General features: G+C 40.1%; 1 protein-coding gene across 1 annotated transcript; it reads right to left on the bottom strand.

Moving 5' to 3' along the window:
- Nucleotides 1–1,159: 1,159 nt before the first annotated feature.
- On the bottom strand, nt 1,160–23,527 carry LOC116440607 (elongin-A-like). The gene is made up of 13 exons (XM_032101524.1): nt 23,437–23,527; nt 22,284–22,375; nt 18,477–18,887; nt 11,920–11,976; nt 10,148–10,260; nt 8,398–9,082; nt 6,874–6,973; nt 5,465–5,638; nt 4,818–4,915; nt 3,890–4,070; nt 3,445–3,568; nt 1,590–1,705; nt 1,160–1,445 (listed from the first exon to the last, which is right to left on the bottom strand). The coding sequence occupies exons 1-13, from the start codon at nt 23,525–23,527 to the stop codon at nt 1,384–1,386; spliced, it is 2,304 nt and encodes a 767-aa protein (XP_031957415.1). The 3' UTR covers nt 1,160–1,383.
- Between the last annotated feature and the right edge of the window lie 579 nt (nt 23,528–24,106).

The following is a 24,106-nucleotide window of genomic DNA, read 5'->3' as shown; positions in this document are numbered from 1 at the left end:
AGAAGCAGAGAAAGCTCCCCCAGCATTTCCAGTTCAACACACCTGTTTTCAACCTTCATTGTTTTTAGTGCAACTATAATGCATGGAGAAAAAACACAACACAGCAGCACACCTGCTGGCTTCAAATCCCTGTATAAACAGGGCATTTGCACAAGCTGTAATGGATGGGTGACTACATTAATGGCTTTAAAAGCCATTTTTAGTAGCAGTATTTTTGTAATCTACCTGTAATACCTAACGTATAGGATAGTGAGGAAATTGACACATAAGGTGTTTTGAGTAAGAGACATCAATTCAAAGGTTTCATGACAACCTTACTCTGTCCTTCATGAGGAGTTCTAAGATGCCAAATCCTGGAAGTACAAAGAAAGAAATAATACCTACTTGCAACTACTGAGTACAATAGAGTTCCTCCATTTCTAAGCCATGCCTTCAAAGCAAAGTCAGGCTTACAATTTGTGCAAGTGAACTGGTTTAGAAGAAATTACAAAGACTTATCTCATTTCTAAGAGTAAACCCATTCACAGACCAATCCCAAATTGCAGTAGTCCCTAACTCTTGAAAGGACAGCTATCCAAGACCAAATAGCTTCTTGACTTTAAGACAAATGGCTGTAAGATTGTGAGCTAGGCCTCTTCATGACAGGCTGAGAGCAGCAGATCAGAGTATAGTCCAAGTTTTCTTTCATCTCCACACTTAGTAGAATCATAGAATCACAGAATTGTTTGGGTTGGAAAAGACCCTGATCATCATCAATGTCCAGCTGTTAATCCAGCACTCTGATCCTCAAATGTCACATCTACACATCTTTAAAATATCTCTAGGGATGGTAACACAGCCACTTCTCTGGGTAGCCTGTTCCAGTGATGAAAACCCTTCCAGTGAAGAAATTTTTCCTAATATCCAATCTAAACCACTGGTGCAACTTGAGGCCATTTTCTCTTGTCCTGTAACTTGGGAAGAGAGATCAACCCCCATCCATGTACAATCTCCTTTCAGGTACCTGTAGAGAGCAATAAGGTCTTCCCCTCAGCCTCCTTTTCTCCAGACTAAACCACCCCCATTCCCTCAGCCATTCCTCACAACACTTGTGTCCCAGACCCTTCATCAACTTAAACTGATAAATACATCATCTATAAAACTTCATATAAACTGATTTGTCATTAGTGTGTGTACTGACCTTATTTCAATTCAAGTAAGAAGGCAGCAGTATGAAACGACTTGGAGGTTTCAGTATTTATTGCTAGTTATTCACCCCTGCAATTTTTCAGACCTATTTCAACTAAGACAAATTAACAGCGCTTACATGAACATTACTTTCATTCACTGTAGCATAATATACAAACAGTCACATCAAATAAGCTTCAAATACACAGCCTCATTTTACCGTTGTCCAACTCTACTCCTCAGTGCTTTCAAAGTTTTCTTCATTATTGGTGCAATTTCTTCAACAACAACAACAAAACAAAGAGACCCATCAGGATTACAGCTATGAGCAACTTTAAATGCTACTAGTATAATATTAAGCATATAATAGTAGGCAGCAGGTTAAAACAATTAAATTTATCATCTTAGGAAATGCCACTTACTTTTGGTAGGCTTCTTTCCATCTTGAATCATGACATCTGAGCTAGAACTACTGTTGCCAGCAGGAATCAGGTTTGATAATGTGTTGTTTCTGTCTCTCATTTCTGGAATCCCTATTCTTTTAAAACAAGCAAATAACAAAAAAGTTAGCATTTGATATCAAGCTACTATTTGCCCTGGCTCATTTTGAAAAAAAAAAAAAACAAACAAAAACAACAGCCTAATTGGACACATTTAAGAGACTTTATACAGTTCAAAATCATAGGATAATTCAGGGATCACAGATGATCATTTTGTCCATTTTAATTCTTGAACAAATATTACATTTATAAGATTCCATGTCTCTTATTAGTCTTTAAATTATCAGAGTTTGTGACAGATCAAAATTCGTCAGCAAATAACACTGTGATTCATAATGCTGTGCTCTAGTTTGCACCTTATGTTTATTTTCCTCTTTGAATACAGCTGAACTGCTAACTAGCTCATTGACAGAAAACGAGGGTAAAATGAGGGTAAATAAGAGTATTTAAAAACAATACCTCTGTAACTACGAGTAACTAGCAAAAGGCACAATAACTAACTAAACATGATGTTGGAATCCTCAGTCAACAAGACAAGGACTGAGGCAGATGCATATACAGAGCTGATGCCTCCTGCTGAAGACCATTAACCCAATGCAGCACTGAAGTGTCAGCACAATGTCACCAGTGTGACCAGCCCTGTGCTCCTCAGAGCCAGTCACTGAGGATTCTGCCAGGGCTCAGCACCACTGCACAGAGTGAGAACGGTGGCCTGCTAAGGATCTGCATGTCTGCCACAGGATTTTTAGCTCCTGCAAGACCAGCTTCTTAAGTGACAATTTCAGCTGTACAAATTCTGCAGCTTAAAAATCCAATAGGTCAAAGCAGTAAGTTAAATTCATCGTGCCTAAACAAACCCTTGTTTCTCAAGAAGGCAAAGCAACGACCTTCTTCACAGCTTCCTTCACACAACACCAGTTCTTCCTAATTTATCATGTCTGAGAAAAAAAAAATCATGCAAGGTTTGGTCTATCTACATCATTCAGTTCCTGGTCCAGAGATTACTAGAGCACAAAGGACATATGTAATTGTATGCTACTGTACTTGAAGCACCTAAACTGGAAAGGCTGGTCTCCCACAAAGCAACAATCTCCCACAAAGCAACTGAAAGCAAAAGCACAGTTCAAAGTGCCTTAAGCTACTGTCTTGGTGGGGAACTATCTTTTCACTGAAAATAGCAACAGTATGGAAAGAACCTTCTGAATCTCACCAGCTAAAGGCACAGTTATGAAAATTTATCTGGTGTAAAAGCTGACTTTAAAAAAATTCTTACATCCAGGCTGCCCTTCCTGACCCATACTACAACCACCTTGAGCAGCAAGGCTGTTCGAGTAAGCTTCTGAAATTCACAGGAAAGAAGAAATATTAAAAGTTCCTGAGGTTCATTCTGGTCAGCTGTATCACACCAGGCTGCTGACTGGGATTTTATCAAAGCAGGAGAACACATGAGGCTACTAGGCAGGTTTACAGACCCAAACTATCAACAATGGAATCGCCCTAGGATGCCAAGCGGCTTTGGTGCAATCTGGAGAAAAAAAACCAGCGTCCACTTACACTCCAGCTGGGAGGGTAAATTCACTGGCATTTTCGAGAAATGTGCAATGACAATGCACACGCAGCTGAGGAACACACAAGACTTAAAAGGCAAGTTTGTTTCTAGCTACTAGCCACATAAAAAAAGGAAAGTAAATAGAGTTATTTAGAACTTTAAAATTATTTTGCAAGCACAATTTTGAACTGACAAAGACAAATTAAAAGCATAGTACATAGCACTTACTTGCACTTTTCTGTGGGATGAAGCTGGATGACAGGTCCTGCTGTCCCATGGATTTCTTGCTGTCGGCGAATGTTCCTGGGTGGTTTTGCTGCACCAGTCATATAAGCCATTTTTACTTGCCTGCCTAATACAGAAGCAAGGAGTAGCAGATACATGTCCTTTATGTCCAAAACTCTTTGCATTGTTGCTTAGAATCTTCAGTCTAACCAGTAAGGTAAGATTTGTCTAATGCATAGTATTTGCAGGATACACCAATGTATTGTATTAGTGCATGTATTTATTTTTAAGCAAATTTAAATTTAAGAGGAACAGTGTTTGTTCCTGATGATTTCTCCTAGAAGTACAGCATTAGTACTCACTGCAAACAAGTCACTAAACCAAACATATTGTCAAGAACAGCAGAAGAGTGGGTTTTGTAAGTGGAAGAGCTAAACAGAGATTTTACCTTTTGGTTTCTCAGACTGAGCTGAAAGAATATTTTTTGTAAGGATCTTCAGTTTTTCTTCTCTCTGATTAAACAGTCTCAAGTACATTTCACGCCAAGACTCATGTTCCCGAAGGCTCTCATTTTTAAAGTCTCTTTGGCAGTGCTTCTTCCACAAGTGGTCAGTCTCTTTTATAAATGTCTAATTTGAACACAAGATATTTTAAATCAGAGATTGCAAAATAACATTTTCAAGAGTACCTGTTACCTGAGCCTACAGACACAACCCAAGCCTCTGGTGGAAGAAGGCACAGAACAAATCCCACCACACGTGCTGACACAGGTACCCGCACCATGGCAATACCATGCAGGGACACTGACTACAGCCTGGTAATCACACAGCTTCAAGCAGCAGACCTGGAGTCAGTAAGCCATGCCTACAGGCTAGACTTGTGATTACAGCAGAGGCTCAGGCCACTCTGGCTCTCAACTCGAAGCACACAAGAAAAGGTTAACTTGTCCTACGAAGGAGTACACACTGAGAATATCAGTGTCCAAGTGCATCATGGAACTCAAGTCCTAACAGCATAGATAAGAAATCTAACACACACATGAAATCTCACCCCAGCTACTTCCTGACTGATATGCTTTGCAGCCTTAACAGTTTGTAACTTAGAAACAGTTGGTTCTGACTTTCCCAGCTACTTCAGTGGTAAATACAGTGGTCATCTTTTTTCTTATTTTTAGAAACAGAAATACTCATCTATACACACTGTCTTTCACTTAGTCATCAGTAGTAATTCTCCTGAATGTTTTAAATCCTGACACTTGAGAAAGGGAGACTTGATAATGACAGCTGAATTCAAAGAAATTAGTATGCAAGACAGAAAACCAGTGCAACCCGTGGAGTTGTGGAACTCTGGTTACCCAAATTTGAGGCAGAATTTACCAGATTACATTTCTCTATTCGAAACAACTGCTCTGGTGTGCAACGTATTAGCACAGGCTCAAGAATTTCAAAGGGCACATCTCCTGCTTCCTGTAGCACTACAAAAGAGGACAGTACTTTCAGTATCTCACTTATTTTACTCAATGGGTAACACCACTCAGTTTAAAAATAAAAACACAAGTTAATTTTAGCAAGCACTAACAGAATATCCTATGTCCGGCTATGACATAGTATTTATAAACCAGCAGTTCCATACTGACTAGCAGTTATACTTGAGGATGGATAAAGCATCTGAGTAGTCATTGCCCCATCTTTACTGATATGCATCTCTTCCTCCTCTGCCTATGCAAGGAAGAAAAGAATCTCTTGATCACAACAAACATGGGGATGGGAAGAATTTTTGGTTTATAATTTATAGGACATTATTTTAAGTAAACTTGGACCTTTAAAAATGGTAAGCTTTCAAAACAAAGGTACATTTTAGCACAGCCATCAATCAATCCATTTCTGCAAGTGCCTTTCAACCTGCTTCAAATCACCCTCTGTAGGGAGAGACAATATATTTTAGTAGGCCAGTTATTGGCCTAGAGAAAAAAAATCTCATACCCTTTGAGTCATGGCTGCTATAAACCCCCTGAAATACTCACACTCAATATTGTTGTGAAGCACACGGACACACTGTTCATACAGCGTCAGCATCTTCAAAAGGCAGACTGCCTTAGAGCCAGCGTAAACCTGCATTTTAGAGTTTAGTCTCTGTCCTGTGAATTGAACTATCTCATCAACTTGCTGGGGCACGTCTAAAACAGCTGCTGTGGAAGCTGCAAGCAAAACACCAGGCAGGTTTCACAATGCTTCCAACATTCATCTCTGAGATAAACATGTATTACTTTTTCTTGAAATACTAAGTTATTGTATTACAGTTTGGGGCCCTAGCACATATTGTAAATTGCAGAAGGCCATTTACCATTATCTAACGCCAAGACAACATGTACACTGCAGGTGAGCTGCACCAACTCAAACCAGTCTTGCATTATTTATCTCCAGTCTATGTGAGCTGTGTTCACACCTCGATTACTCTGTTACCCACCTACATGCACCTTAGTAATCCTCCTGAGCTATCTTAGAGAAGCCAGAAGCTGCAATAGCAGCAATGTTTCAAATCCCAGTGGTATGAAACCACTGAAACATCAGAAGAGCTGCTAAGGGAACCACTGGCACGTTTTGTCACCTACCCATAAAGATGCTAGTGGTTCCTATGCCAAAGCTAGACCCAGTGTGATGCCTTAGGTTTTAACTTTTGTATTTTTCAAATTCTGTACTGCTTGGTGCATGACTCTGAAGTTTCTTGTAGCCTGTTAACTTCTGCTCTCTCATGCTAGGTAGACATAACAAAGCCTCTCTGGCCCTGCTTTCCAAGGACACCAAGACTGTCCTAGGCCAAAACTATAAACCAGAGAGCCACTAAGGCGGGGGGCAAGGTGAGGGGAAAACTGGAGTTTTAATTGGAGGATTAACCCTGCTATGCAAATGAACCAAACCTATAAAAGGGTGAAGAACTCGTGAGCTGGGGTCCATTTTGGGGTCCATTTTGAGAATAGCTTCAGAGTCCCCAGGGTGTACCTTTGAAAGCCTTTCAAATAAATACCTACTTTTTTTCCCTTACTCCTGTCTAGTCTCTGTTTCTGGGAGGCCTCTCAAGGCATCCGTGCTTCATGTATTTGTTTTACCTAAGATAATTTCTACTAAGGCTTTGCCTGCTTTAAGATATAGACAGGAATAAAGATAAATGGAGCCTGTAGAACTGCCACTCGATTTATGCCTTCTCTATGCCTGTGGGAACCTTCCTCAGACTCAGCAAGCCATAAGAAGGAAGGCCCCGTAACTCTGTTCAGCTTCAACATGGTTTCTACAGGTGAGAAAGTGAAAGTGAGGCCCTTCTTTGCCATGGACTGATGAGCTAATACAGCTTATTGGAAAAGGGGATAAAACATTTCTACACAGAGCTGTAAAAACCTGCACTATTTCATATTTATCAGCCTTGTATATTACTTACCTGTAAAGTCTGCAGCATATGGGGGAGATGATTGTGAGATCCCTGGCAGAATTTTAGGTAGTGGAGTATTAAGAAGCTCTTGGAAGGATGCCACCTTGGCCTGTGCACAGTCAAGGAAACACTGCTTCAACATCATAAATTTGGGGTTAACGAGGCTTAAAATAAGCTACAACAAACCCCCAAACCTTTATGCAAATCCCAAAATGAACTAGGATAACTAGAATTCTTGTCTTTCTACACTAAAATTTACTCACAGGATTACTGTTCAGTATATCCTTTCATATTCCACTTACCGACACTATACCACAAAAGGAACTTAGTGGGACATCTGCAATCAGCACATAAAAAGATTAAAGAACAGAGCAGATATGTAGAGCTAAGGGGCTTTCAGATAAATCACGACTGAGGCATGCACTGAATGAGGCAAAACTGCAAGATGACAAAAGCATAATTCTAAAAGACAAGAAACAGCTTTATACCTGGTCCTACCGAGCCTGCTAGATCATGTTCAGTAAGCCATTTAGCCTAAAATGTTCACCGCTAATCCCCTGAAAAGGGATTGAAAGATGCAGCAGCCTGTTCAGTATAGGTCCCTACAAATGGATGATGTGCAACATTTAAATTGGGTCTTAGGTGTCCTCCAATCTCAAGTCAGGCACTTAACAGCATTGCACTCCCTGCACTTACAACAGTATAGATACTATTTTAGTATCTATAGTAACTTTTCTCAACTGCTTGAATATCTGAGGTTTTTCCTCAAACAGTTTATGTTAGAGTATCACACATAAGCCTCTACATTAATATTTCCCCATTTGGGACAGAAGATACCACACTCAGATTGCAGATCTTCCACAATAAAAAAAAAAGCCTAAAGCTTTCACATCACAGTGAAGATATAAATCTGAAGATAACTCTAATTTTCAGTGCACAAAAGCTCTTCATTTAAAAGGTCTAATTAATACACATTTTTACATACACATTTTCTCAGAGGAGCTACTTAAACTTTTTGCATTTCAAGGGACTAGGATAGCCCAGATTAAGAAAATGTGTAATCTAGTTTTATATGCAATACTGTGGTTTACTTCAATGCACTTAAAGAAGGCTGAGTTCCACTGCAAACCTTAATATTCACTGTTAAAGAACCACAGCATCTGACAAAAGGACTGTTCTATACACAGAGAGCTGCAGCAGTCACAAACCAGAATGGTCAAGAAAGGAAAAAGGTGGACATCTTTCCAAAGGTAACTGCCTTTGCATTTTTCAAGTCAAATGCAGATTAGTTGATATGGATCAAACACTACTGTAATATTGGAAATAATACTAAAAATACAAGTAATTCAATTGCAAACTGTATCTTTTTTTCCCCCCAGTTATTGTAATTCTTGGCAATTGCAGTGCAGCTGATACATCAGAGTCATGCAATCTGTTCCTTCAAATACAGATAAATTTCACTGAAAATAAAAGTCCAAAGCACTTGTTTGTCTGCAGTTTATCTGCTATTATCTCAACCCTGTAGTGGTTTACCTTTTTACTGGGAGTTTCTGATTGCTCACTCTCACTTTTTTTTACATCTTCAACTCCCACTTTTGCCTGAGGAAGTTTTGAAGTCTTTTGTGGTAATGAGCTGTTCTTCTGTTCACTGCACTTTTTTGGCCGTGCACCTGTAGAACAAGCCTTTCTCTTTCTTTTGTTGGTCACATCATAAGTAAGATAAGCTTCAAAAGACATAGTAGGGGGTTCAAATTCCTCATCACTAGAGGATTTGGCTCGGTCTTTCATGACAAGATTTTGTTTTCGTTTCTTCACACACTTAGGATTTCTCTGTTTGGAAGCATCCTTACTGGGCTTTTCCTCCAGGGGTAATAAGCCTTCATTTGCTGCAGAGGAATGCTGCTTTTCTGAAACTTTCTTGCTCTCTTTGAACTCACTTTCTTTAGCCTGAGAATTGGTACCCTGGGAAGCGTGCTTAGAACCACTGGTGCTACATTCTTCATGATCCCATTCTTTTGGAGATGCAGAATTTGTGCTTTGATGGGTCTTTTCACTACAAATATGCTCCTTATTCAACTTTGCAGAAATGGGAGCACTATTGGAACTTCTAAAGGCCAGAACAGATGTTTTGAGCTTCTCTGAAGGCTTAATCTCCTTGGAAACAGAAGATTTCATCTCACGTTTTTCTTTCTCATTATTTTTTCTTCTCCTGTGACCACTGCAACAATAAAAAAAAAAATTACATCCCATTCTACAGATGACGTTAAATTCTTAAACAATCTGTTTTTCCCTATGTTGGTAAAACTAAAAGGATAAAATCACACCATGTGTCATAGTTTCACAAAACCTAGAACTTTGTTCTGTGCTGTGTTCTTACTCTTCCGTTATCAGCACAGAATCACAGAGCTCTTGGGTCCAGCACTGCTAAATATTGCAACAAGAATTGATAGCAAAACGAGTGGGGAATAGGGACATACCCCTGCATAGGAAAACACACCTGGCAGTACTATCTGCTCGTAACATGCTGGATACCACTTTTTCATAAAGTTTCCCTGCGTGCTTTATAACAAAGACATGGTGCTTGAAATAATCAGGAGACAGAGAATTTATATCATGGTCTGTAGGTGATAACAGATTAACAGGTCAGCCTTTATGATTTGCTTATCACAGATTCTGGTATTTTACTTTCCTGTTGTTTGAACAACTTCAGATTTAAAATGCACTATTTAGTCAAACTATTCCCTTGGCTTTCCCAGCTCAACTGCCTGGAAGTGTTGGAACTCTGCAAAACATCTAAAGCAGAGTGGGCCTGGCCATGGCAGTGGTGGCTGCTTCAGTCTCAGAAGAAGCTGCATCGCTTCACTGTGACTCCTCCAGTGTTGGAAGGCCCTCTCAGTCCACAAGAACATTACAAGAAATACAACCAAATCACTGGAGAGCTGCCTCATGTAATCACCACCTCCAGGAAGAAAGAGCAAGTTTCCCAATTTCCTGAAGTGCAGAGCAGTGCCCATCATGGTTTAGTCCCGTTGGCACTAGCTGGGACCTAAGAACTTGTGCCAGTCGAAAAAAGCAGCTGAAGTCAAAGTGCCGACTGGCCAGTTGACCAATAATGGTCTGATTATTCTTCTCATATTTTATAACTGCATTCTCATTTCTTCAATTCAATTCACATTCCAATTCAATGTGCATTTGTCATTCTAAACACCTTCCTAAGTTTCCAATCTGTATTTTAAAATTACACTACAGTATAACTAACTTTTAGGAAAAAAAGTTCACCTACCTTTTACTTTCTGGAGAAATAAGCTTCTCCCATTGTTTTAACAGACTTTTAGCTACATTCCCAGCAGTGGCATGTTTCCTAAAACTGTCAACTGTTTTGTCTATGCCAGTTTCCTGTGGAAGATATGCAAGAAAGATAGGCAGAATAAATCACAACTCTCATCCCAAATAACAGCTCCTCTAAAACTGCTACAAATAGTATTAGCCTAGTATTCAAGGCAGTCCTATGGCAGCCAAAGAATAAATGCACTCTTTATACTGCAAACAGAACTGAAGTAGTTATTTATAACCACATATGGGGAACAAGATGCAGCCTTAATTCATAAAATTAAGATAAGTAATTTTCCTCCATTAAATGTACAATATTTCAGGAATTTCACTTCTCTCAAATGCTTAAGCCCACAAAATGCATCAATTCAAATTTCCCTTAGGCTTATTAAGCACATTTCAGCATATTAGAGAGCATATATGTTGGGCATGGTGTAATGTAAAATACATCTCAACTAGTAGTACAGCACTGAAGGGTCAGAGGAGCAGTTATTTTCACAGTATCACTGTGTCTTCAAGTCTCACACTAGTGTTTTGTTTAAGCAAAAATATCTTGCAGACTTTGTTTGCAGAATCACAGGTGATGTTAATTCTGTATTATCAGTAAGCACCTCTGATTCACAAACTCTCATCTTTAAGATGCACACAAAATATGGAATTCAGTAGGTTCACTGCAACCTGTTAATGCTCTTGCTAACTAGTGAAATTACACTCCTGTGAAGTCTGAGCTATACACATTACTCCCACATAATCAGCTCAGCCCCTAGAAAGGGCTTCCCTAAATTCACTTCAAGTATATTTAGCTTTGAGCAACCTGATTTGGTTAAGTCAGTTATTGCAAACAGATGGGAGAATTCTGGTGGGACTATTTCATAAAGCTATTGATGTTCTTCAAATGCATTAAAAATATGTGGAGCCCTCAGCTGTAAGACATCACTTTCCTCTATTTGACTTGAAGGCTTCCGTCAAAGTTTGTCCCGTTATAAAACACGCAACGTTGCTGGGAACATGAATCATCTGCAGAAACCCTTTGTCATTTTAAACAACGACTTGCAATATGAGATTATATATTTTTATTAGAAAACAAAATACATACTGCTTCATTCAAGCAGAAGTCTGCCTGTGTCTAGGCAGGCAAACACTTTTGCCTGAATAGGCCACCCAAATATCTTGGCAACTATATTTTTCCTCTTACTCTTCAAAGAATTCTCTCACAAAACCCACATTTTTCTTCTTCTCAAAACACAGACACATTGCTTACGATAGCTAGAAGCTTCACAGACCACTGTGACAATATGTAATATAGAATTTGATATGATGCAGCTTGGATGAGGATAAAAGCCACAGGAATCATTATTTGAGATGCCTGCTCTTTAAATGCAAGAAACTAACTTTGAGCTGCTAATAAAAGATGGAAGAGTTAGACAACTGACCTAAAGAATGGTTCACCCATATTTGCTTTGTTTTAAGCATTGATTGAAGGCAGTTTTACAGTGAAGCAAAATGTCCTCTGTGTGCTCCGTTCCCTCCTCAGTACTATCACTGTTGATGTAATACTGGATTTATCAGGTTGGATGACCAGCTTTTGGAAAATGACTCTAACCAAATAGGATATAAAGTCAAAATTATAAAATGCAATGTGTTCACTACTTCTACAAATGCACACTCCTGACATTTACATAGTAATTCACTAAAGAGTTTAATGTATTACTACTGATCACTTACCACTAGAATATCCAGCGATAAATCCAAACCTTGTAGTACCTCAAGTGTTTTAATAATCTGGAAGGAAACATTAGATTTATTGTTTTAAACAAATACTTGGAAATCCTATTCTGTTCTTCTCATCCTCATTCACATATTTAATCCAAAAACACACAATAGTGTCAAAAGGAACATCCAGTAACTCCTGGAAAATGTAAGCACTCCTTTACAGCACATCAGGGCCATGTTTGCAGTCTGTGCTGTGAACCAGTATGGTCCTGCCAACCCCTCAAATTCAGTAGCATCAGAAAATCCAGTAGATAGTTTGAATTTACTGCTACAAAGATTACAGTAAAAATAAATATCACAGTAGTACAGGCTACATATATATGCCTCCTCATCATGTAGCAGTGGCCCTAACTTGCCACAGAGCCAATAGAAAGCCGCATTATGCAAAGCCACCATGCAAAAATCAGCAAGTCTCACAGTCAGCAGCACTACTGCATCAGTCCAGGCCAAGAAAGGACAACAGAGCTGGTCCAAGCCCAGATTGCACAAAATAAGGTTTTGAAAACATAACTGCAATTTGTATTTTAACAAAACAAGCGCAAGCTAGAACAACTGTTTTCTTTTGCACTATCAAAGCTTACACCTGTTAGAAAACTCAAGACTTCCATAAAAGCAGGAAAGATTTTTTCACATACAAAATGCAGATCTTCCTATGAGAAGTGTTGTAATAACAAAGAAGTCTCATTTATAAGCAGAGTATAAATTTCAACAGCAATATGATACAATTTCTTTGGCAATGGGTATATAGCATCCCAGAGTCTTGCAGCTAAGCATATGTCTTATTTTCCTGTTGTGGTTTAAGAATGGCATCCCCCAGTTTAGTGTTCCCACTGAAACATTCACAACCACACACATGAAACTATGTTATGGAGATGACAGAATTAATGTACAACTGAAATAGCAGCATTTCATAGGGCTTTCACAAAGCCTGAAATACTAGTCAAGTGTTTCAGATCATTAACACTTCTCAATGTAACAGCCGGAACACAAAACACACAACCCCAGAAATCTTCTGACAATAAAAACAGCTATATTAATTTAAATAACTGATGAACTGTCATTTGTTATATTAGATACTGCTTCTTAAACGGCATTGCAGGAGGTGGAAGTGGTACTAAAAAATGAGTAGCAAGCTCGAAGAAACAATTTACAAATTGCACTCCAGGGATATATTGCTCTACCGTTGCTCCAAGTTTCATTGTTCCTACAATGCATTAGAGTAGTGGAATCCCACACTTGACACTAATTTTCATCGTGTTCAGTGGGCTCTATCTACATGCCTGGCATGCAGTTCTGTAAAACATCCACCCCACAACAGTGCTTCTGAGTCTAGACAAGCACAGGAGAAATACTTCACAGTCTGGGAAAATGTGAGGCAAGTTGCAAAGGTAAGACATACACCCAGGACCAGAGCTAACAAATCAAATCTCTCCCAGAAGTTCAGCTACCTATAAAATGACAGGATACCTACCAAAAAAAAAACCAAAAAAAACCAAAAACCAACCTTCCTGACCAAGATTTCAGAACCAGCACAAAAACCATATGAAGTTCTGCTTATTTTTAAGATAAGGCACTCCCCGAGAAAAATAGTAATTGCTCACGATGGTAACATAGTTTCTAATGCTTGAAATGATCAGTGTCAAGTTAGTTCACTTTTATTTAATGAAAAGAATATATATCCTCATTGATTTAATTTATTTTGCAATGAAAAAAGGAAGTAACCCACTGCTGACACATTATATTGGATATAAAACATGACTAGATAATCAAGCAGTGCAAACCACTGGGAATAAATCCCATAGACCAGAGACAAACCTATTTGTGGAAGAACAGTAAGGGATGTTTTCATCAAGATACAGTGAATAGGGGTTTTGAATAGTTCCTCTTGATGGATTTTGGACTAAGTTAACTCATAAAGCCAAGTTTATTTCTGAAGAAAAAATTCAGGAAGCAGGCAATCACGATTCATACAACTTCAAACCAACAGGCTAAATTACAAAAGCACCTACACAACAAGCATGTTCAAAAGCAGTCAACACATTTTAAGGAAAAACAAAACTTTCCAAGTTTTCTAAACTAAAGACCACACTGCTCATTTTGGTTACTTGAAATATATATCACATTTGGAAAATTAAGACAAATAACACTGTTTCATTTAAAAAAAAAAAAAAAAGGCAGAAAAAATTGATGAGACACACTGACAAGGTTTTTAGAAGTTATACCAACCACCTGAAAGCAGAGAACAGCTCAGGCTGCAGGGGAATCAGCAGCTCTGCATGTACAGGACAAGTGTAAGACTCCGTTCTGTAACTGGACAAAGCAAATGGTAGCATCCAGCCAGTAGGAATCACACATCCCCAAGTTCTTGGGATTTAGAACCAAACTTACAGACACAATCAGAAGTAAAATATAATTTGTGGCAAGCATCTGTAGCAGCAGAGAAACTTTGTATTTATCCTATTTGCTAGAGACATCTGATTTCTCTGCCAAAGACAAAGCACAAATACCAAGCTCCAGTATCTATCGGGCTTTGGTGAAGGCCAGAGAAAGGTCTATGGTGAAGCACAGGACACAGTAAAGTCTTTCACCAAAACCAGAGCCTGCTAGAAACACAAGCTTTGTTGTCATGATACCTATATATAGTATACCATTATAATTATTGCATAAAATAAGGCAAAATTGTAAAGTCTGTTCTGAGTAGGCCTTCAAAAGCAAATTGAAGACTGACTATTGAGGCATGTTTCTCTAACCATTTCTTCTACCATAGCATTTGTGGCCTATCTGGCTCTTATCTCACTGGACTGGATCTGGTAATTTCTTTATGGAAGACTTTCCATATACAAACAATACATATGTAACCCTCCACTGGCTTTCAGACTGTTTTACCTCACAAACCACTATCAGCTATATCCTCGTGGAAAAATCTATCAACTTTAAAAGAGACTGTAAACTCCACAGAAAAATTTTGAAGAAAAGTTATCTTCATATACAATTCCTAGACTAGTCTACATAATTCCTAAATGCTGATTTAAAAAGAATGATCAAAACCCTTTAGGACTGGGGGTTTTTTTCCATAAAAGACATTCCAAGAAAACCCAAGACCTAGATTTTCATGCAATATAAACAGGCAAAGCCTTATGGACGAACTGAGAGCTGGCATACACATAGTGGTATGAGACAAAAGCAAAGAGGACAGTAGGAACAAAAGCCAGCAAGGATGCAGGGAAGAAGGGAACGCAGGCTGGAATTTGGAAAGCAGAGATCAATGGTAATCAGCAATGGGAAAGAAGCATGTGAGCAAACAAAATTTTCCAGAGTCAAAACTGAAAGCAAAGTAGTAACAACAGCTGCCAGGTGCACTGGGTTTGGTCTCTTCCCACGACACCAGTGTTGCTCCATCATCCTTTCTACAAGTGTTGTACGGTCTCCTCTTATTTCCCTATCTGAGCCGGGACCCATTAACAGGTTCCCAGACCATCTGTCCTTAGGGGACTGACAACATTTCTCTACAGTAACTCCTGTTTTCTCTCCTTCCTCACTCAATAGCCGCATCTCTTTCGAAAAGAGATCCCTATGATTCTTTAGCTCATTCTCTTCTATAAAAAAGCCTGTGAAATTCCATCAAGTCAGTAACTTCTGGCTGAGCTAGATAACTCATTTGAAAGAGCACCAGGACTTTGAGGAAAACACCTTAGAAAAACCCAACTCTCCCAAGCAAATAATCCCTATGCCCTCAGCTAACAAAAACCCAAAACAAAAAAACCCCCACCCAAACAAAAAACCCCAAACCAAAACAAAACACCCCCCCTACACACAAACAAAACAAAATAAAAGCAAACAAAAAACCAAACCAAACAAAACCAACAGTTTGCCTAAAACAATTGCCTAGTATTGTTTCCAGCTACTAAATCTGTTAATTATACAAAAGGAGCTTTCCTCCAATCATCTTACACAACACAGAAATAAATGTAATTACTAATCACACACTTTACCTTGGTTCTTTAGTTTCATTAAGTTATGCCAGCCAGAGCTACAGCCATTCTCTGGCTGTCTTATTATCTTTCCAGCTTGGCCAGTGTTGTTTTTAAAAACAGTCCTCAGAACAGGACATAATATTCCTGTAATTGTCCGTCTATATAGCAATAATAACATAACCCTGCTAAGCTACCCAAAGATAGCATTTACCCCATAAGCCACTGCACTCTATTGCAATTTCATGCTCAACTGGTAATACATCAGAGCTCCAAATCATTTTCTGAGTCAATGCTTTCCAAAATACAGTCTCCTATCCTGAGTGACCTACATTCATAGCTCCTAGCTGTGACTTTCCACTGAGCCATGGTAAAACATGTGTTGCTCAAATGAATGTAGCCTACCACATGATCACATTTGGTTTCTAGAAGAGACTCTCTTCATTTGACACAAATTACTTCAGTATGTGTAGCATTTCCCTACAATGCTTGCTGTCTTTTAAACTAAGAAAGATTTCAGTAGCATCAAGTCACAAAGAGATGCATAATCACCCTCCTACCCCCCCAAAAAAACACCACAAACCCACAAACCAATATTGTTTCCTGATGCGATCTGGCACTTATTTTTGGCGAGTGGAACTGAAGTCAGTTTTATGTATTATATCAGGCCCGTGACACCACTACTCAAATCAGGATCGGACAGAAGCAAGTCAAATGCCTTGAAGCTTGCATATATTTATTATAATTAGTGTCAGCCAAATACAATTTGAGATAAATTTGGCAGAAAGTATCTACGTAACATCTCACTAAGTGGTATGGATCATGGCACCACTCTTTAATTCTGCATCAGTTACATCTTAACATCATGCAGCTGCTCAACATGTTCCTTTATGATCAATGTCAATGAAGACCATTTCACTGACCTTTATCACCAATAGTACAGTTACTTTTTTCCTGTACCTTCCCTAGAACCATAAGCATCATTCAATACCTGTTCTTTCTTTGGTCAATTCTCTGAAAACTCAGTGGGTAGCTATCAAACTTCACACATTAAGAAGCTTTTGAAATGGACAACTGATGTTCTGCATGGTTATCAAAAACTTTTAGCACTTACTAAAAAGTCCAAAGACAAATATCGTTCTCAGTATGGAACACAAGTATTTGACAACAATGCTTACCTACATACACATCTGTAATACTGATTTGTAATTCTTTCCACACATTTCCACACATCCTCTTTGCCTTTAAAGATGCTAACCACATAATTTCTCTTACTAGATTCAACTTCTGTTAGGAGTACCTTTCATGACTGCCAATTTACAGCTATCAGTTTCTCACTTTCTCTGCCACTCCTTAGGCCCTGTTACCCATAAATACTTCTATTTCAGTAGACAGTTTTAGCAGGGACAGAAGTGCTGCAGCACCACCATTAGGTGCTCCATTTTATGCAGCACCTACTTGCAGCTATGCTGCATAACAGTGTATCTCCTCCCTTAATGAATCATAAACAGAGTTGTTCTCATTTTTCACTTTAGTTGGATGCTTTGAAACTTACTGGTTTGGGATCACTTAAAAATTAATTACCTCTAGAATTATTTCTTTCTTTTCCTTTGGTACCCCTTCAAAATAGCATAGCAACACTAATCCCAAGTACAAATTCAGACACTATAATATCTGATCATTTCTGTAGCACAGGAAGAGATCTTAGGTTTATTGAACTGCAAATTAAAACTTCTGAAGAACCACCTGCACAGATATTTGCCTTTTAGACAGATATTGTCTACATCACAGGCATTCAATAAGATAAACCATTACTGGCTAGGAAAATCAGTATTTCCTCTATATGCATACACACACACTTTAAAAACAGGCTCTAAACATGATTAATAGCTAAGCTTTTCATCAACTACCAAATACAATGCCGTTTTTACTGCTGCCCTCTGCCTCTGACCACAAACTTGTATCAATTTTTAATGCCTTTGAAACCCATCAAGGTAAAAGCGTTCTGTGTTTTCAAAGCAGATGTGACCCTCCGAAAAAAATTTTTTTAAAAAGCCCCTCAAAGCAAAAATGACATCACTCTTTTGGATACACCTTCTTCAGTCAAATGTGATTTATTACTTCACTGAAACACTGAGGCAAATTTGGCACGTGCTACTTTGCTTCCATTTCCTTGGGAGCGCCGGCTGCTGCTCAGAGAGCGGGGGGTGCCCTGGTCCCCTCGGCCCCTCCAGCGCCCGGCGCAGCTTCAGCACCTGCTCTGACCGCGCTCCCCACCCATCTCTGCCTGCTTCAGGTGTTCCTTAGCCACTCCTCGGGCGCACTGAGCAGCCTGGCCACCCTGCAGGGGTCGTTTCAGAATAACATCTTAGTCCTTCTTGGACCAGGAAGAACAGCAAGGCAGGGCGTGACAACCCCCGCTCATCCTGATGTGCGCCCTTAAAACCAAGCAGAAGCACCTATTTCACGTAGAAGAGCGCTTATGAACACAGAAATTACAGCGCAGCAGCTGCCGCCTTTGCGCTCCCGGCCGCGTACCTCGGCGGGCTCCTGCGCACAGCGCAGCCGCTCCTGCAGCCCCAGCACGCTCCGCGCAGCGCTCCGCCCCTTCTCCGCCACGGCCCCGCCGCCGGAGCCGCTCCGCCCCTTCTCCGCCACGGCCCCGCCGCCGGAGCCGCTCCGCCCCTTCTCCGCCACGGCCCCGCCGCCGGAGCCGCTCCGCCCCTTCTCCGCCACGGCCCCGCCGCCGGAGCCGCTCCGCCCCTTCTCCGCCACGGCCCCGCCGCCGGAGCCGCTCCGCCCCTTCTCCGCCTCCACCCCGGCGCCGCCACGGGGGTCAGTCCGCCACCGCCCGCCCTTCTTGTAGCCGCGCCGGCTCCACCATTGGCCGTGCCTCCCGGCCGGGCTGATTGCTGAGGGCAGCAGGCGGGCTGGTTGTTCGCTGCCCAGCTACCAGCAATAACAGCGCGGACTGTGTGCTTTTCTCTGCCCCGCGGGACTCCGTTTGAACGCACAGTGCGGTGCTGAGCAAGCACGGCGTAGTCGGGGTGGGCCCGTGGAGATGAGTCAGGGAGCGGCCTGCCCAGGGAAAGCCGTGGAGCCCACTGTGCCCCTGCCAGGGCGGGCCCGTCAGGGCGGCCGTGCCAGCCCCGGGAGCAGCCCCGAGCGGTCCCTGTGCCGCGGGCGCCAGGTGGGACACGGAGAGTGTCACTTGCTGGTGCACGCCTGATCTCTTAGCTGCAGTCACCTCGAGGGCCGTGGCATCCCTGGTGTCTCTGCGAGGCTGCCCTGTGGAAGGGTGCCTTGTGCTGGGGTGGCGAGGCCGAGCCGTGAAGCCGTGACTGGCGCCCGCAGGCAGCCCACTGCAGTCCTGCTCGGGCTGAAGAGGACACCTTTTCTTTAGGTCCTGCCTTACTTACAGCCTCATGCCTAATGCTTTTTGGTTTGTTTTGTTTTGTTTTTTTCTTGGGCCCTGCGACTTCCAGCAGGACTCTCCCACGGGTTACCTAAAAACTTACGGCAGGGAATCAGTCTTTGCTGCTGTGTGAACTGCACGTCTGAAACGGGATCTCTGCCACAGAGCTTGCCGGGGCTGAGCGTGGGCTTGAAAGACTCCCAAGATGAACGAGTCCTTCCTAGAAAAATCTGTGTGTTTGCAGAATTTCCTGGAAGTTACTGTAGATATAATGAAAATAGGTACATTGAACACCTTTCACTCTTTAAAGTGGTGTTTCGGGGAAGTGTTAAAAAAAAAGTGCATCTAGTATGAACTACAGCGGAATTTTAAGTAGGCACAAGTCTGGTATTTGCACGTTAGGGTTGCTGCTCTTGCAAAATAGGTCTTATTACAGCTTGGCACACTGTATAGCAAATTCATCAGTAGAGAAACCAAAATAGCTGATAGGCCAATACAGTAGGTAGAACACTCAGGTTGGAAATGGAAAAAATAAATCCAGGTCCCTGATGCAGACTGGTTCTCCAGTTCCTGTACTCAAATTTTTATTTTACAGAAATAATTAACTCATCTTCACAGTCTATAGAGACTTCATCAACCCTTCCTTAGAATAGGTCCACAACTAGTTACTCTTTAGTTTTCTGGGCCAAATAGTGTAACATTGTTTATACAAAGTGGCATTTATGGAGAAGAAATCTTCAGAGAAATTCAGCTCACATCAGCATTATGATTAAAAGTCATTATTGAGTAGAGAAGTTGAGGGTCAGATTGTCATACAGATTATGTGATTGAAGCTAGAATTCCAATATGTTGTTTGAAAGCCTAATTATCAAGCTTCTGGATTTCCTGGGATGAGGAAGATGTTCTTGCTGCCCAATTATACTGAAAGATCATGATTTCATGACAGTGAAAAAAACACTTAAAATTTCAAAAGTTTTCCTAGAACAAGAAAAATATTTTTAGCCCAGATCTAACTGAAACACTTTTTGTATTGCTTGTCATAACTGTCAAGAGGAAAGAATTCCAATTTACTCAGTCCTTTAAAACTGCAGCCAATGCTGATTATTACAAGGATTTGTTTGTTTGGCATTGATGTGTGACTCCTCTTAGGAAGAAGTGGGCTTGACATACACACAAATATAGCTCCAAAAATTGCGCTGGCACTACATGCTCAAGAGATGTGTCATCAGCTCTGCTCCAAGGCTTGCAAACTCTCTCCTCACCCTTAAGGACCTCTATATACCCTACTGGCAGTGCTTAGTGAGTTTCCAAGAAAAGATTGAAACTGTGTAGAAGAGCAGGCTTTGTTTGAGCTCAGGAGACGAGCCTAGTGAGAACTTCAGGGGATGGGTCGATGTGAAAGGCTTGGCTGGGCACAACTAGGCAAGGAAGTGGGACCAAATGATGGAGTACCAGGGCAGGTCTGAGTGACCCACTGGGGCTGGGTGTCTTGCTGAACACTTCCTCAGAGCTATCTAAGTGAAATCAAGCCCTGTGCATTTGTTCCTAACAATGTTTTTGGTTTTACATTTATTCAGCAGGTTAAAAAAACCACATTGCTTTTCCATCTCTTTTTTGAAAACACTGCCATTCCCACTGAAGTTCAGTATGCTTTCACAGTTATTTGCAGTCTGCATAAGGAGTTTCACCCTTCCTAAAGGCATTGCTGGTGTGATTACTCAATATATTCAGATTAGTGCATTTAAAGATATTTTTCATAACTATTTATCATAGAGAACTAAATTTGGGCTTGAGGGTGTGTGGTACTTGGCTGAGCATACACAAAGTGATCTGAGCAAACAAAACAGTCATGATCTAGAGCTGAGCCTGAGTTTTGTTAACATCTTTAGTTGATCATAGTTTATATCTCCACATGGCCATGGCTGTGACACTTGAGTTCCACCAACAAATCAGAGCATGTTGACTTCAAACAAAAGGCTCTATACTTCCAGAAAGAGTGCAGTAATGGTTGTGCATGGATTAGAAAAGATGGTTATAATTGCCTAAAGGACTGTCTTTGCTGACAAAAGAACTTTCCCTATTGTTGACTCTGAATCATGCACATGGAGCAAATAATAACAATTGGTTTTGTTCATTAGGCTGAGAACAACTCTCTTGAAATGTTTCCACGTTTTACTCCAAAAATGTTAAAACATTACTTCATGACCTGCTACTGCTGCATGGACTGGTAGTATTGTCCTTAGTCACTCATACAGACCAATTGATTATGAAGAAATTAATTTCTTTTTTTCCCCAAGATTCACTCATACCTAAAAGGATACATCTTGAGAGGCTCAAGATATTTTTAAAAAATGTACTACTCTCTCTTTTAAGTGAGAAGACAATGATCTTTGCAAGGACTTCAGTCAATATAAAAATGTTTTATAGCAATTAATTTCTATGTCATTTGAAAGTAAATAAGCAGAAAGAACATGCTATTTTCAAGATATAAGGGAAACAATGTTAAGAATACCTGAAAATTAAAAAGCATATTAGATCAAAGTTTGATTTTTAAAACTGTATGATTTGTACTATGTAAATTATATAGCTATATGATCTGCATTATGCAAATATATTATTTTTGATCCTGAATCAGTTATTTTTAAAAGACTTTATTGTGTGCTAATTAATGGAAAATGAGAATGACTGCTTCCAAGGCCAGCTTGTGTGCCACACAATATCCAAGTATGCTATCAGTCATCCTCTAATCTCGAAGACCAAGTAACTAAAGGTTTTGTCCTAACACAGAACCAAAGTTTCAGAACTATGTGAGATGTTTGACTTTGTCAGTTTTAGTACATTGAGATGTTGACTCAATCCCCACAAGATGGTTATCTCTACACTGCCTAGCTCAAAGCATGTTCAGTATTTTTCTGGAAATTAGAAATTACTTTTGTCTTTTCAGAGGATGCTTCTCCATTGTTGTTTCTGTTGATTTTCAACAGTGAATCATATAAGGATGTTGGGAACACATTCGTAGAGACTGAATAAGAATTAAATTTATTTTACAATGTACTAGTAAATTTTAAAGATAGGAAAATTAAAATAATATTTTATTTTCTACGTATCATGATGTGTGTTTGTTCATAGGGCAAGTGTTCCCTTTATAAAGAAAACCCAACTAGCTGAAAAATAACAAAAGAAAAAAACAATCTTTCTCTGAAAAATGTTGGCCTTTTAGGGCATCTTAAAATTATGAAAATTGATAGAAGTCTGGGCATGAGCTGTTAGAGAAGGGAACACTCAGTAACTGTGATTCACTGATATGATGTGTTTGGTAGTACTGTTTTAAAAATGTGCTTGTACTACCTACAAGACCTAATATTTTCCAAGTTCTTAAAACTCATGGGCATAGTGCAAAATAAATTCTTTGTATAAAAATCATTATAACTGATCCTATTAGTGCAAAGCTTCAAAGTCTTAAAGATAGGTGTTGATATAAGTAATTTTATAATTAGATTGAACTGCCAAATTAAAATATATTGAGATGTTTAAAGATGATATATATGTCATCCAGCATATTAAATTAATGCTATAGTTAGTTGTATTTTTCAGGCAGTAGGAATCTACATGTGAGGGAAAAAAAAGAAAGTATTAGATGGAGACTCCCTTTTTACAGGGAATCACAAGGAAAAGATGAGACAGGATGGGTACAAGTTACTCCTGGGGAGATTATGTCTTGACACAAGAGGAAAAAATGAGAACAATCAACCATTTAAATAATTTCCCCAGGGAAGTAAGTGGTGGATTCCCCAAAGCTGGACACTTTTAAAGATTTACCTGAAGGGAGTGCTGGGCCTTCTTGTCAAGGCAATGCTTTTGCCAAGAAAGGTGGGACCAGATGATCCTTGATATTCCTTCCAACCTGGTATTCCATGATGCTATGAAAATAAGGCTTTATCCTTGATTTTTCATAGCTGTGGCCCTATTTTTCAAAAGGAAACCTGGTCACCTTGTTGCTTTTGGGAGGGCTGAGCCCTATGTCCCTCTCCTTTGCTATCATTTCACACATTAGACATTCCAATTCTGTTTTTTCATTCTTACCTTGTGATGTTCTGTAGCTCCACCGGCACAGCGATGCCCTTTTGTTCAAAAGGACGAGTGTTACTTTGCAGTGGTTGGTGTAAAAGCCCATCCAAGCCTGAACGCAACCCAATAAATCTGTCTGATTAAGCATTCTACAAAGCACAGCCAAGAGAAAATCTTCCTGTTCTTATTCTTCCACTTCTCCCAATACCCTTCCCTTCCCCTGCAGACACTTGCATTTTTTCTTTCTCCCAGGGGATGAAATTCTCCTGGGATGTGGAGGTTTGGCTTTATATGATTCCTGAGGTTGCCTAGCAAGGATATGGAGGTAAGCTATTCCAGTGTACACTATAACCACCAAGTTAGGATACACACTTGAGAGACAGAAGATCAAAGTTCACATCTCTGTATCAGGATGTGAGCCATTATCCTTGAAAGCTGAGGCAAGTCTTTATGGAAGCAGTGACCTAACTCCACAAAACAGGACATGACTGAATCCCTGTCAGCTGGTCTCCTTTCCTCTGACTGCATTTAGGCATGGAAAATCTAAGAAAGTGTAAAGTGCCAGCTTTTGCGTGGTGTTTTCTGTGGGTTATTTTAGGTCACAGAACAATATAATCCTAAAATGGGTTTTGATGGGACCTTCAAAGACTATCTAGTTCCAACCCCCCTGCCATGGGACATCTTC

The sequence above is a fragment of the Corvus moneduloides genome, chromosome 3 (genome assembly GCF_009650955.1).
Source record: "Corvus moneduloides isolate bCorMon1 chromosome 3, bCorMon1.pri, whole genome shotgun sequence".
NCBI classification, from domain to species: domain Eukaryota; kingdom Metazoa; phylum Chordata; class Aves; order Passeriformes; family Corvidae; genus Corvus; species Corvus moneduloides.
Note: the sequence above shows the minus strand (reverse complement) of the source record. Positions and strands in the feature narration are given on the sequence as shown.

Excerpts from the sequence above, each read along its gene's own strand:
- LOC116440607 (XM_032101524.1), bottom strand. The coding sequence starts at position 23,527 with ATGGGCTTTTACACCAACCACTGCAAAGTAACACTCGTCCTTTTGAAC. Across the intron at positions 10,261-11,919 it reads TATCGCTGGATATTCTAGTG|GAAACTGGCATAGACAAAAC; the intron begins GTAAGTGATCAG and ends TATCTTCCACAG. Across the intron at positions 9,083-10,147 it reads ATTTCTCCAGAAAGTAAAAG|TGGTCACAGGAGAAGAAAAA; the intron begins GTAGGTGAACTT and ends TTATTGTTGCAG.